Genomic DNA, 14253 nt, shown 5'->3' on the forward strand with positions numbered 1-14253 from the left:
CAGTATAAAAACCAGTGCTCATGCCCAACCCAAGCCTTCCCAGCCTTCCTTACACTTTCATCATAACTGGAGTCCCAGGCACAGAACAGAGGGGAGAGCCAGCTCCAAGGGGCAGTTACTAATTTATCATTAGAGGTACAAAAATAATACCTGAAGAACGCATCATGCAAGGGGGTGTGTTAAAGCACTTGACGTGTCACGTAATTGTAACCAGCACCCAATGAACAGATCTGTTGTTTCACTCTTGTTTTGTGGGTGAGATCAGAAGAGGTAAAACTGACTTGTGACACAGTCTACACTAAGACGAAAATTCAGATTGAATGGTCTCTATGTAGGGACTTCCCTGGTGGTCGTGGTTAGGACTTTGGGCTTCCACTGCAGAGTTTGCAGGTTTCATCCCTGGTTGGGGAACTGAGATCCCCTTGCTGCATGGCACGGCCAAAAATAAAAGCCTCATGCCTTTTGACTGAAAGATTTTGGGGGTTAACCTTTCTATGTAATTTAAGAGAAGAGAGGAGGTCCCAGCCCTTTTTGCCTTGGGTATATTTAGTTTTTTTCAGGGGAATTTCCAGCACTTGGATGAATTCTCATTTTAAGTGTAGGAATAGGTTTTTTGCATAGGGAACCTGGAGGGTGGGACACTGAGTTGTGTCCTGTTTTTTTTTTTTTTCATGTGGGCCATTTAAAAAGTCTATTGAGTTTGTTACAGCATTGCTTCTCTTTTATGTTTTGATTTTTTTGGATGCAAGGCATGTGGCATCTTAGTCCCCAGCCAGGGATTGAATCTGCATTGGAAGGCCAGGTCTTAACTGCCAAGGAAGCCCCTCCCGTCCTGCTCCGGATGACCGTCCTTGAGGCCTACAGATAGCCCTTGGCTTTCCCAAGTCCTTTGCTGAGCTGTCTGTAGGCACCGCTTTCATGGTGATACCTGTGGTGCGGGAAAGGAAGTGGATAAGGACTCATGTGAATCCTGGCCTGACAGTTGCTAGGGCTCTGGGGCCTGGAGACGCCTGCAGGCACCGTTGTTCCCAGGAATAACCCCTGATCTCCGAGTGTTCTGCTCGGTCGGGGCTCAAGCGTTGACCCCATGCCCTGTGTCCTGCTGGACGGGTTTTCCTGCCTCCAGCCCCATGACTTGTGGCAAACTGGTCTAGTGTGACTCTGCCTTCGGTGGTGATGGTGGTAGTCTAGCCGGGCTGGAAGAATGGCCTGTCACCGCCACCCCTGCCACCCTGGCCTGGGGACAGCACCCGGGCCTGCCAAGACAGCTGTTTCCTCCTCTGTGAACTCGTCCCCGCCCTACCTCGCCCCAAGTCAGCATCCCTCACTTGAGCCGCAGGGATGGGCTGCCGTCTGGGCCAAGATCTTGCCCTCATTCTTCCCCAAGTTTGTGTCTTTGACTTGGAGATGTCCGCTCCCTTGCCCTCTGGAACGAACTCCCCCTTGACGTTGTGGAGCGGTGCTCAGGCCTTTTCGCCTCAGCAGCGCTTGCATTAAAACACGCTCAGAGGTGGCTTAGGAGCTGGCACCCCTGAGGACAGAGCTGGCAGCCCTGGCACCCTCGGGCATCCACAGGTTCTTTAGGAAAAGGGACTTCAGGACTCTCTCCCCCAGAATCTTCTCATCTATTCAGTGACTTTGGTTTTAACTTTGTTGGTCTGAGCTTCCCTGGTGGCTCAGATGGTAAAACGTCTGCCTGCAATGTGGGAGACCTGGGTTCAATCCCAGGGTCGGAAAGATCCCCCGGAGAAGGAAATGGCAGCCCACTCTGGTATTCCTGCCTGGCAAATGCCGTGGGCTGAGGAGCCTGGTAGGCTACAGTCCATGGGGTCGCAAAGAGTCGGACATGAGTGAGCAACTTCACTTGTTGGTCTGAAACCAAGGTGATGGCTCTTTAGCGTGAGCTAGGCTGCCACCTGCTGGCCTCTGGGCCGTGGTGGTGGTGGTGGGGGTGGCGGAGGGTTAGAACCACCAAAATAAAAAAGGGCAAGAACAGCTCTGACCTCCGAAGGCAGGGCTTATGTTCTCTTCTCCCAGGTGAAGGGCAGTTTTATTTTATCAGTGGCTTTTGCTTCCGTTGATTCTGATGGGAGTCCTGGTCCCATAGCCCCCTCCTGGCCACACAGAGACAGGGCTGAGGATGGGAGCTGCCCCAGTACTTCTTAAGTGTGGTTTTTAAATTGTGTGGCCAACAGCATTGATAAATTGCCTGAAAAGACTCTTCCCAGTTGTGGCAGGAGTGGGCGGGGGGGGGGGGGGTGCGGGGACAGGATGCCGTCCTGGAGAGAGGTTAGAGGTCAGGGTCTGGACACACACCGATGCCCCCGAAGGGCCTGGTGAGGGAGGGGCTGTCACCTTGAGGGCTCTGTGACATGAAGGTGGGGAGTCGAGCTGAGGGGGTGGTAGACAGGCCCCCTGCTGCCTCCTCACCCACCTGTACCTGGCAGGCACCTGTGACCTTGCCTGTTATTCCAATGTCCTTTCTCCCCTCCACCAGGAAAGCAGGTGCTTCAGAGGACAGCAGGTGACATGCTGTGGGTGCCGACTGTAGGCCATGTGGATTCAGGTTCAGGATACGGACACCACGTGCATGCCTCACACATCACATTGACCTCTTCCAGGGAGGCCGGCTGAACGTAGAGATCGGAGGCCACCCCAGGGTTTCTGCACGGTTCTGCCTTCAGCGTCACTCCCACAGTGGGGACTGCGGTCCTGGGGAACCAGGTCTGCATGGGAGGAAGCCGCGGCCCCGAGATCCCTGGGTGGAGGGACGTGCCCAGACGCATCCGTCTCCCCTACTGGACTCCGGTTTGCAAATGGGAATGCTCCCCAAAGCTCCAGCTCCAAGGTCAGAGTCAGGTGGTCTCTCTTGTAGATCAGCAGCCAAAAAAAGACCACCCTGGGTCCTTGGGCCTCCAGGGGGTCTGGAACCTTCAGGACCCCCCTGACTATGCCTCTCTGAAGACCAGTCTTCTGCTAGGACCCCTCTGGCTGCAACTGGTCCTGCCCCCTGCCCTGCACTTACATCCTTCAGTGCAGCAGCTGTATCGCTAACCTACTAGCCTTTTCTTAGAAAGAGGCACATGGTAAGTCAGGGCTTTGCAAAGACATTTATAGAAATTTTTTAATAGCAATAGTTTGTGGGCATCACACGCAGCCATGTTCATGTAAAGGACCTGCCTTCTCTCTCTCTCTCTCTCTCTCACACACACACACACACACGCACACACACACACACACACATGCACACACACACAAACCTTTTTTTGAGCTTCAACTGTGAGACTGAGCTGCCTCGCTGTACACCTCACCCTGGGGCAGCTACATCTCCAGTGGGGAGCGTTCCTGCCCTCTTCCCCTCTCTGCCCTCAGCCTCATTCCTCTCCTCCTTCTCAGGACATTTAAGTCCTTGGATTCTACTGAAGACCAGCCAGGCTCATTAGAAAGAGCTGCCCCTGTCTCTGGCTGGGTCTGGATTTCTGGGGGAATAGATGGAACTAAAGCTCTCTGGTCTTGGTCCAGATTGAGCTCATGTTGGACTCCCCAAGAGGAGGTAGGGGGAAACTGCCCACTGAGATGCGGGCTGGAGGGTACCCAGCACCCTAGAAGGTCTTCAGGACGGGTTTCTGACTCCTCCAGCAATCTCAGGAGGCCCACGACTGTGATGAGCATGGTCTTGGGCAAGAGAACCCAGCTGTAGAGTGCCAGACGGCACGGTGGACTGCTGACTCTTCCCAGTGTCAAAGCAGGCCCAACGGGGCGCGGTCACCGCAGCAGCTGGGATGGCAGCACCCAGGCCCACAGAGGCAGCAGGAGCAGGGGTAACGAGGCCGAAGTGTCTGAGGCACCTCCGCAGTCCTGGGCGTTCTCCTGCGGACCCAGAGCGCTCCCGGTGAGGCACCCGTCCAGGCAGAGGCGACCGGGAGACTGGGAATCGGGTGGGAGGTTCTGGGACTAAGAGGGACCGAGGGCTGAGGGAGAGGGGAGTACCAGCAAGTGGAGGGAGTCCCCTTTCTTAGACAACCCCCCGAATTCTAGGGGAAGGCAGATGGAAGGACTGTGGAGTCATCCTCTTAGAGTGACTGCAGAGAAGCCTGGCACTCTGGGAGCATCCTGGCTGTGGAGGCAGCGTGTCCAGCAAGGATGACTCAAAGAGCCCAACTATGGTGTTCAGGGCTGGTCACCACGGTGTTATGTGTCTAACCATTTCCTCCTGCCCGCCTGGACCCTGTGGATCCAAGTGCAGTGGGGGTGATGTGGAGAAGCTGTGTTTACCAAGGGCCTGGCCCCTGGGAGACCAGCTCTCATCATAAAAACACTGCCGGGTCCCTCCCTGCGTGAATGCACCCGGTGGCGGTTCCAGGAGGTGCTCTCACAGCTGCACACTGTGTCCAGCGCTCTCATGTCTGAAGGGCACAGGCCAAAGGTTTGGGGATGAAAACCGCCCCCCCCCAGGCCCCCACCTCTGGATGGAAGGCGTGGCAGGTGTCCGGGCGCCGGCGGAGCTTCTGGGAACGCATCCTGTTGCACTTGACGGAGGCGTTATGTGCAGAGGTCACTGTTAAGGTGAACACAGCTGAGGCGGAGCTGCCGCTGGAGCCTGTGCGTGACAGTCGCTCAGTCGTGTCCGACTCTGCAACCCCATGGACTGTAGCCCGCCAGGCTCCTCTGTCCATAGGATTCTCCAGGCAAGAGTACTGGAGTGGGTTGCCTTTCCCTTCTCCAGGGGATCTTCCCGACCCAGGGATCGCACTCAGGTCTCCGCATTGCAGGTGGGTTCTTTACTGTCAGAGCCACCCAGGAATCTCTGGGGACTCAGTTCTGGAACCTCTGGTGGAACTGGCTGCCTCACTGCCTTCCGGGGTCAGAGGTCAGCCCTCAGAGCCGTGGGAAGGGCAGGGTGTTGGTGGTGAGGGTGGCTGGCCCCACCTCTCTAGATCTGAGCCCCTCAGTGATGACCCGCCTCCCCGCTCCCCCGTCCGCCCCTCCACCCCACCCCCCACCCCCAGACTGGAGCCCCAGAGGATATATTTGACTTCCTCTGCCTCCCGCAGCACTGGCGGGAAGATGCTGCAGTCACAGGTGCGGTCGGTCACCAGGAGCAGGAGGTTGCTGCTGGGGACCTGCTGCATCACAAACGACCTGCGGACACGAGAGCGGTTGGCCCGTGGAGGCTCTGAGCAGCTGGACACTGGGCTTCAGGGAGGCTCTTCTGGAGACAGCACGAAGGCTTGGGGGCCCAGGTCAGCCCCCTGGGCTGGGAGGTGGGAGGCAACCTGGTTTACATCTCCCACAAGCCTTTGCAGCTGCCACGCTCCTTTCCTAGCAGATTGGAGGGAAGGAAGCCCAGACATCTAGGGGGATAGGAGTTGTTCTTGACATCTTCTGGGAACACAGGCCTAAGTCAAGACCGTGTCAAGTAAACAGGCCGGTGTGGAGGGGCCGGCCCCCATCGGTGATACAGTGCTCAGGCTTGGCCACAAGGTGGCGCCCCAGGCCCGCACGCTGCCCGATTGGGAGCCGGGTGGGTGCAAGCAGGTTGCTGTCACTGGCTCAGCCGGTGTGTTGGCCACAGACACTGCCCGTAGGCATTTCCTACGGGGTAGAGGATTTCATACGTGCACATGCACACACACGCAGCACACCCACGTGCCCATACACACGTGCACAACAGACTCACATGTACATATTCAACTTTCTTCACACCATATGAAGTTGGTATTATCCCTGTTTTGCAGATGGGAAAGCTGACGCCTTCTGGGTAGAGTGACGCACCCATGGTGCCAGGTGCCCCAGCCACTCCTGGAACATCCTCCAGCCTCCCGGTCCTCTGCGTGGACAGACGTCTAAGCAAGAGCTGGCCCTCCTTCCCCGAGTCTGCCATGGCCTCAGGGCCATCTCTCCTGTCTGCCAACACGGACACTATGCCAGCCCCATCCCCACCTGGCTGCCATGCTCTGGGCCGAGGCCTGTGGTCCCTCCACCCAGGAAATGGGCACAGAGGCCTTGCCGTGGGGACCCCGCCCGGCTTCCTCCCCTCCCTGCTCACTTCTGGCAGGCGCGGCACTCCACGGTGCCGTTGGCTTCCTGCACAGCCGTCTGGTGGACGAACACGGGGTAGGCAGTGTCGCAGGGCTGCAGTAGGTCCTGCTTCTTGTGCTTGTGGGCTGCAGGGACACAGAAGGGCATGGACGCGGGGCCTCGGTCACCCCCATGGGGGTGGGCCTCAACAGCCTGGGCAGTGCGGTCACTGCGCCGGGAGGAAGACGTTCCTTCCGCTGGCACCTGGCAAGCCATCAGGACTTGGGGGTCCAGAGGGGAGGGAACAGCTGTGCGTGAGTGACGCCCTGGGGACGCCTGGCTCTCTCTTCACCGTTAGCAGTGATGTCCAGGGGCTGGGAGGAGGTCAGGGGCAGCAAGCGGGGCGTGGGGGGCCTGGGAGACAACAGCCCTGCTCCCTGTGGACGGTCCAGTGGGTGCTCTGCAAACACAGCTCCCAGACAAGCCCTGGGCCTCCCCCTCCACTGACCCCATGGTCACTTAGAGGTGGGCGGGGGGGAAAGCCCTGACTTCCTGGACTCCTCAGTGGGGCCTGTGTGGTCACTTGAGCGGGCTCAGAAAGGACCTGACAAACTCAGAGGCCTGGCAGCCGCCCTTGAGGACCCACGTCCACTCCTGGGTGAGCAGATAGCAGTTCCCTGTGTGGCGCCTTGGCCTCTGGACCACAGGACACTGCCTTCTGGTGTCATCAGAGCTATTGCCCAGGAGAGGGCTGGAGGGTTCCGTTTTCCCCAGGGCAGGGCTGTGATCATGTGGGATGAGGTCTGGGCTACAAACCCACCCCTAAGGAGCGAGGCTCTAAGTTGGGAGGGGCCTTCGTTATTGAGGAGTCCTGGAAAGAGAGAGGTTCCTGGGACCCTCCCAGCCCAGCAATGGGGCTCCTCGGCCGCTCTACTTACAATGATGGAAGACAGTCTTGGCTGTCCAGGATGTGTGGCCCAGCACAGGGTGGCGATGATGGTGATGATGGTGGTGTCACATGGTGTGGGCATGATGTCACATGGAGCAGATGATGTCACATAGGAATGGTCAACATCACATGGGATGAATGATGTCACATGGATGATGTCACACATGATGGATGACATCACACGGGATGGATGATATCACATGGGATGGATGATGTCGTATGGGATGAATGATGTCACACAGGATGGATGACAGCACATGGATGATGTTACACGGGTGCGTGGTGTCCCAAGATGGTGTGATGTCACACAGAGGTGAGGGAAGGTGATGGAGAGGCCGACAGGATGGACGTGAGCTGTGGACCCTCTGCAGTCCCTCCCCCCCAGGTGACGGCTGGAATGATGCTGGGCTCTAGGCTTCCACAACTGAGCACTCACCCTCGGCCCTGTGGTCCCCACGCCAGGAGCCCCAGGCCCTCCACTCCAGCAGGAGCCTGTCGGATAGAAGCGATCAGAGATCTGCTTGCCCGCCTCACTGGTCCCCAGACTGTCTGCCCCTTCTCCCCGGGAACCCTTGTCTGGAGGCTCCTGGGGGGCAGAGGCCCTCCCCTGGCAGCTGCGTGCAGGAGAGGGCACAATATGTGCTTGGCTGGTTCCACCCCGGACCTCAGCCTCCTCCTCTGGGGTCATGGGGACCTCAAGCAGCTCCCTTCAAGGGGCCCCCTCATAACCCACCCCTGCCTGAAGCCCCCAGTTCCTCACTCACAGCAGGAGCTCATTCACCAGCCACCTGGTAGCCGTCAGGAGGGCAGAGATGGGCTGGGGGGTGGGGAGAGGGAATACACTGTGAGCCCTGGGGCGCCCTCACTCCATCGGAGACCATGCCCCTGCTCCCCCCACCCCCTCCCAGCAGCGGGATCAGCGGAAAGCTGTTCTGGGAAATTCCTGCTGTAGAGCGGGTGATGCCCGTCATCACTCTGGGTGTCGTCTATGGGATCCTTGACGGGTTGTGGATGGTGCAGGGGTGAGGATGGGAACCAGGCAAGGAGGAGGCTGCAGCTGTCCCTCTGCTGGAGGAGTTGCCCTGACACCCCCCACCCCACCCCCACCCCCTGCCAGATAAGACCTGAGAGGGAGCGGACTGTGGGCGGCAGGGGCCTGGGAGAGGTGGGCCCTGATTCCTGGAGAGAAAGGGCCGCCATCTGGTGGAGGGAAGCCCTGGGGGGACACTCACGCTGACCAGGGGCTGGGAGGCACTGTGGTGGTGGGTCGGGGGTTTGCACATGGCCTGGTAGTCGTACATGGTCACTCTGAAGCCAGAAACAGGACAGGGTGAGTCCAGACCTCACCCGTATTCCACCCCGACCCTGCCCTGGGAGACTTTGCAGCAGGGTTTTCGTCAGCAGGTCAGAAAATGACATTTCTGGGCTCAGGCTGCTCAGAGAAGGGACAGCAAACCTAGTTTTCCCTCTCAGGTGGACCTCAGCCCTTCCCACCCCCGCAGGTCTCGGGCTTGAGGAGGTTGCTTCTGCAGCCCTGGGGGTCCCTGTGGGGTTCTGAGGTTGGGATCTGTTTAGCATCTGACCCCGCCTCCTCTGTATGTGTTTTGGGTCGGGGGGGGGCGCCTGCCCCACTTACTGGCTGAACACCCCCATGCTGAGCAGCTGGGTCACGAGCGCACCATCCACCTCCCCCAGGAATCGGCCCACCTGCGAGGGCAAGAAGAGGGAGAGGGAGGGACAGGGGGCTGCTCCAAGCTCCAGACCTCACCTGCGTCTGGGCTTCCCCTTCTGGGGCTCATTAGGTGTGTGTGGGGGGGGTTGTACTGTCTCTTCGGCTGCTCTGGGCCCAAGGGGGTCCTGGGCGTGTGGCCAGGCAGTGTGATGGGGTCCCTCCAGGCCAGGCTGACTGGTGAGGATGGACTTTCCCACCCGGGAGGTCCAGACGAGGGGAGAGAGCGTGAGGAGGGGAGTCCAGAGCCCGGCCTCATGGAAGTGGGAGGGTGGGCGCTGAGGTCTGAGCTTGTGCCTCGGATTCACATGCAGAAAGGTGCCCCCAAGGCGACGGGCCCACCTGATGGTGTTGGTGCTCTCAGAAGAGACCCCAGCGGGCTTCCTGCCCCTTGTGCCTCTGGGGACATACTGAGAACCCTGCCACCCGGGGGGCCCCCTCGGGCTCCAGCCACTACAACTGTGAGCATCTTTGTGGGCCGCCCTGTCTGTGGGCTCTGCTCCGGATGTCTGAATGGACTAAGGTGGGGGCCGGGGAGGCAGATGAGGGTAGGTGGTGGGCGGCAGGAGGGGGCTCAGGACTCTGGGGTGGGCCCCCAGGGCAAGGCTGCAGACAAAACCTGGGGGCCTCAGGGAACCCCCCACCAATAGAGGGGGGAGACAAAACAGACAGAAGATCACCTATGGGCACCTGAGGTGAAAAGGCTGGATTCTGGGGTCTTTCAGTGCCAACTGTGGTTTCAGACTCTCTACTTCTTGTCTCTGGGCCAGGATATTGCTTCTGGCCTTTTTCTGACTGAGGTCATTGGACGATGTGACCCGCGCCCCCCTAGTTCCGCCTCCTTAGCATCTTACCTCCTGGGGCCTCTCTGAGATCAGGATGAACCCATTGTTGTCAACGATGAAGCAGTCCAGGTTCTGGGGAGAAGCCCAGAAGGAGGTCAAGGCTAGGCCCTGACACTGACCCCTGGTCCTGCTGCCTGCCTGCCTGACCATGTGGGAGGCCTCCGCGTGGAGCTCAGGCTGGGGAAGGGGGGCTGGCCCGTCAGGGGGACATGGGTGGGGGCTGCCCCTCCCCGCTTCCCGCTGGGGAGGCACTCACACTGTCCCGGCAGCTCTCCTGGCACGGCCCCTCCGCGGCGCCACACTGGAGGGAAGGACAGAGCCGTGAGTTGTGTATCCGTGTGCATGCATGTGTGTGTGATCTGTGTGATACATGTGTGTGGTGTGTGACATGTGCGACACGTGTGTGGCATGTTATGTGCGTGACGTGTGATGTGTGTGGCACGTGTGATGTGTGTGACATGTGTGATGTGTGACATGAGTGTGATGTGTGTGATTTATTGATGTGTGTGATGTATATGTGATGTGTGACGTGTGTGATGTATTTGATGTGTGTGTGCTGTATGTGTATGTGATGTGTGTGATGTGTGTGATGTGTGTGTGATGTGATGTGTGATGTGTATGTGATGTGTGTGATATGTGTGTGATGTGTGTGTGATGTGTGTGTGATGTGATGTGTGACGTGTGTGTACTATGTGATGTGTGTGTGATGTGATGTGTGATGTGTATGATGTGTGTGTGATGTGATGTGTGTGTGATGTGATGTGTGATGTGTGTGTGATGTGTGTGTGATGTGATGTGTGATGTGTGTGTGATGTATGTGATATGTGTGGTGTGACGTGTGTGCACCTATGGCGTGTCCCTGTCCTCTGTACCCTGTGTGTGTGCACGCGGGGTCCACGGCTGAGATGCGGGCAGGACCTCGCTGGTGGCAGCAGCTCGGTGCACAGGTCAGGGTCCTCACGCTGAGTGTCCGCCTGCACCCCCACACCCACCTGCTGGGTGGCGGCCCAGAAGCTGCGCTGCAGGAACTCCATCCTCATCTGGATGCCCACGGCTGCCGAGGAGCGGGGCAGGGCGCGGCAAAGAGATGGTGAGAGAGGTGTTAGATCCTAGTCCAAGGGAGGAGGTGCATCCACAGAGGGGTGAGGGCACCCGGCAGCCTGGTGAGGGGGCGCGTGCCTCTGTCTCTCCAGAGCCGACAACACCAGAAAACACCCCAAGATGTGATGCTGAGGTCCAGGAGCCAGGAGCTCGAGGTGGGTGCCTGGGGAGGCAGTCCCACTTTCCCGCTGAGACCCAGGCTGGAGTCCAGGGTGCTGTGGGAGGCGACACCCCTCCAACACCCGCTCAGGCCCCCACTTAAGAGGCTCCTCCTTACAAAGCAGGACCTGGTGAGCAGGCCTGCAGGAGGCTCCCAGCCCCAGAAAACCCGGCTCGATGCTGCTGCTTCCAAGAGCCACCATGTCTCTCTGGTCCCCAGACAGGCTGGGAGAATGCGAGGTGGTGCCCAGAGGCTAGGAGAAACCTGGGCCTGGAGAATAGGAAGACAGGCAAGTCGTAGAGAAAGAGAAAGCATAAGGAAATGAGGCCGCTTCCTACCATCAGGAACGAGGATAAGAGAAAATGCCCTGGGTGTCAGCTCAAATCCCGAGCGTGAGTCCACACAGCAGAAGGTTTGCGGGGTTCCGTGCCCAAGTTACCAGCCCCTAAACATGAAGAAGACCTACCGCCCGGGGTCTCTAAGGCCCCTGACCGCGTTCTCCTCTGGACCTGACGTGAGCCCCTGCCGGGAGGGCGCTGATAAACCTAGGCAAGCCCCCCTTGAGGTCTGCAAGCCCCCCCTCTTCTGTGAAACAGGGATGGGTCGGGGTCCCCAGCATTCTGCCATGTTCATGAGACCACGTCATCCCAATGGGGAGGTTTCCCACCACAATCGGGGGCTTTGTTGCTGCTGTTGGGTCTGGCGGTGGGAGTGTGTGAGAGGAGTGGGTGGGAAGGAGACTGGATGCTCCCATCCCCCATTTCTCCCTACAGCTGCAGGAGGCCTCTCAGCCCTACCCCTCATTTTTCCTATTACAACCTCCCCTGATGCTCATTTCATTTATTCATTTTTAATCTTGGCTGTGCCGCAGGGCATGCAGGATCTCAGTTCCCTGGCTGGGGATGGAGCCTTGTACTGGCAGCATGCTCTGAACCACTGGGCCACCGGGGAGGTCCCCTTGCCCTTCATTTTAGACAGACTTCTCTCACCTGTAGGAAGAAGCTGAGCGAAAGAGGAGGCACCTTCTAACAACGGCCAGAGGGGAGCAGCGTGAATGGTTCAGGATTCAAGAAACCCTGACCTCGGTCTCTGGGTCCAAGCTCTCAGACTCTTTCTAGAGCTAGACTCAACCTCGCAACTCCATGGCTCAGGGCCGGGTCTCCTGGAGGTATGGCATTTCCAAACTGGGAGAAATTCTGGGATTCTAATTCTGGCGTCTCAAGAGTGCGGGGCCAAGGTTTCCCTAATGAGACAGGGTTTTGAGGCTTGTGGCTGGAGACGGAGGAGCAAGGCCCCAAGCCTGTTCTCCGGAACCAGGGTCCATCTCAGGGGTCCACGAGCCACCCCCCAGGCCCTAGGCCCTGGTCCTAGGACTTGGGACATCTCTCTGCTTGCTGTCAGTCCACCCTGGTCACCAGTAGGCATTTCAGACTTCACATGGTCAAAACCCGGCTGTGGCTCTTTCTCCCCAAACCTGAGCCTCCTTGAGACCCCTCCCCACAGGAGGCCACGTCACCCACCTAATGGTCACCATCTTGCCGTATCCCGCCAGAGTGCTGCCGCCCTTGTTCCCAAACTTCATGAACCTCCCTGCTCTCTCCACCCCCACCACTACCCCAATCCACCTGAATTAATGCCCCAGAACCCCGAACGGATCCTTCGCCACGGAGCCTTGAGAGTGACCTTCCTGAAGGTTAAATTGCGTCTCTCCCTTGCTCAAAACCTCCCAAGGCCTTCCTGTTGCCCTCAGAATAAAATAGAAACTTCTCTGTGGTTTGGCATCCAAGGCCCTGCCGATCTCTCTGATTTCAGCCCAAATCTCCAACTCCCTTGAACAAGTCTGTTCCCAACTCAGGGCCTTTGCACCAGCTGCCTGTTCCCCTCCACCACCCCCACCTTCCCAGAATGCACTTCCCTAGAATTAATGAAGCACTCCTTCTCACGACTGGATCTCAATGCAAGCAGCATCTCCTGGGGCAGTGTCCTGACCTCCCGGATAATGCGGTCCTCCCCTTGACTGGCCATTCACACTCTATCTCATCACTCTTTATTTTCTAGGAAGCATGACATTTACTTTCCTCATCCATAATCTGTCTTCCCCTACCTAGAATGGGGGCTAACAGCGGGCAGGGGGCTGGAATTCCCTAGCCCGGAGAATAACACTTAGCACGTAGTGAGGCTCTTGATAAATACTTTTTGAGCTAAATAAAACAAATGCTTCTGATTTCTGCAGTTGGCCCCCTGACTGGTGAGCCAGTTCTGCAAGGCCTCCCCTTACCTTGGGGTGGGGGCTCACAGAACTCCTCCCTCCACTTGGAGTCCCGCCTTCCTAGAGATGGGGGTGCTGGGTGCTGGAGATCTAGCTGGGCCTGGTGCACTCGAGGGCCCAGGGGAACTCACTAAGAGACGGGGAGTTCAGGTGAGACACAAAGAAGAATTTCCTAGGGAGGAGCGGTTAGATGCTAAGAGCAGGGGTTGGTTCGGAGTGAGGAAGGCAGGGTGCGGGGCAGGGGGACAAGGGGGCAGGAAGGGGGCATCTTCAAGGATTTAAGGACAACTCACTCACTGTGCTCTGCTTCGCCTTACCTGGGGCTCGAATCATTTCAAGCCCTTTTGTTCAATGCCTGCCTCACAACCCGAGGCAGGGCTTCCAAGGTGACTCAGATGGTAAAGAGTCTGCCTGCAGTGCGGGAGACCCGGGTTCGTTCCCTGGGTTGGGAAGATCCCCTGGAGAAGGGAATGGCAACCCACTCTAGGATTCTTGCCTGGAAAATCCCATGGACAGAGGAGCCTGGCAGGCTACCATCCGTGGGGTTGCAAAGAGTCAGACACGACTGAGCGATTTCACTTTCACAACCTGAATCATCATGCTTTTCCACCCCATCAAAGAGCCCAGCCTCCCCCTGGGAGACTCCAGGGTGGCTCTCAGACCTCATCCCCCACTATGGTGGGCCCCAGGTTGGCTGCCCCTGCCCGGCACCGCACCACACCGCCCCCGCCACCGCCACCTCCCTGAAGTCTGCTGTGTGCAGGTGGGACCACCCCTCAGTCAGGGTTAGCAGACGGAGTGGTGAAGAGAGAGTCGGTCCCTGGCCGAGGCTGAGGGTGGGTGAGGCCTCCATCCTCCCAGGCTGCTGTCCTCACTCCCCCAGGCCTGTGCTTGGCAGGTCCTTGCATCGGAGCCTGACCTTGGTCCCTAGGGGGACCTGCCACAACCTGTCGGAGGGGGAGCGATCGGACCCCCTTCCTCCTGCCCGTTCCCGGCCTGTCCCCGGCTCCACGCCGCCTCCTGCCCTCCTCTGCCTGCTTCCTGCAAAGCAGTTTTTCTTTAAGACCCGCTCGCTCGCACGGCTGGCAGACAAAGAGCCTCAATAAGGCCACAGGCGGCAGACAGCTTATCAAGATGCTCCTCTTTGCTCTGCGTCCTGGCTGTCACCTCCGCGTTGCT

At 58.4% G+C, this 14253-nt stretch overlaps 1 protein-coding gene and 1 long non-coding RNA gene across 2 annotated transcripts in view; one reads left to right on the forward strand and one right to left on the reverse strand.

The window, feature by feature from the left end:
- Positions 1 to 3074: 3074 nt before the first annotated feature.
- CACNA2D4 (calcium voltage-gated channel auxiliary subunit alpha2delta 4) overlaps positions 3075 to 14253 on the reverse strand; it is a 65196-nt gene continuing 54017 nt past the window's right edge. Inside the window, exons 27-38 of the mRNA XM_070453256.1 lie at positions 10537 to 10598; positions 9801 to 9845; positions 9554 to 9616; positions 8607 to 8677; positions 8203 to 8278; positions 7735 to 7787; positions 7407 to 7462; positions 6960 to 6980; positions 6050 to 6167; positions 5030 to 5142; positions 4464 to 4546; positions 3075 to 3870 (exon numbers count right to left, since the gene is read on the reverse strand). Of these exons, the coding sequence (XP_070309357.1) occupies positions 3766 to 3870; positions 4464 to 4546; positions 5030 to 5142; positions 6050 to 6167; positions 6960 to 6980; positions 7407 to 7462; positions 7735 to 7787; positions 8203 to 8278; positions 8607 to 8677; positions 9554 to 9616; positions 9801 to 9845; positions 10537 to 10598 (866 nt within the window). The 3' untranslated portion in view covers positions 3075 to 3765. The remainder of the gene's footprint in view (positions 3871 to 4463; positions 4547 to 5029; positions 5143 to 6049; positions 6168 to 6959; positions 6981 to 7406; positions 7463 to 7734; positions 7788 to 8202; positions 8279 to 8606; positions 8678 to 9553; positions 9617 to 9800; positions 9846 to 10536; positions 10599 to 14253) is intronic.
- On the forward strand, positions 9730 to 12586 carry LOC110141897 (uncharacterized). Its single transcript, XR_002315170.2, has 4 exons — positions 9730 to 10634; positions 10738 to 10935; positions 11025 to 11197; positions 11801 to 12586. It is a non-coding gene; the product is annotated as an uncharacterized lncRNA (long non-coding RNA).

The sequence above is a fragment of the Odocoileus virginianus genome, chromosome 23 (genome assembly GCF_023699985.2).
Source record: "Odocoileus virginianus isolate 20LAN1187 ecotype Illinois chromosome 23, Ovbor_1.2, whole genome shotgun sequence".
Classification (NCBI taxonomy): Eukaryota; Metazoa; Chordata; class Mammalia; order Artiodactyla; family Cervidae; genus Odocoileus; species Odocoileus virginianus.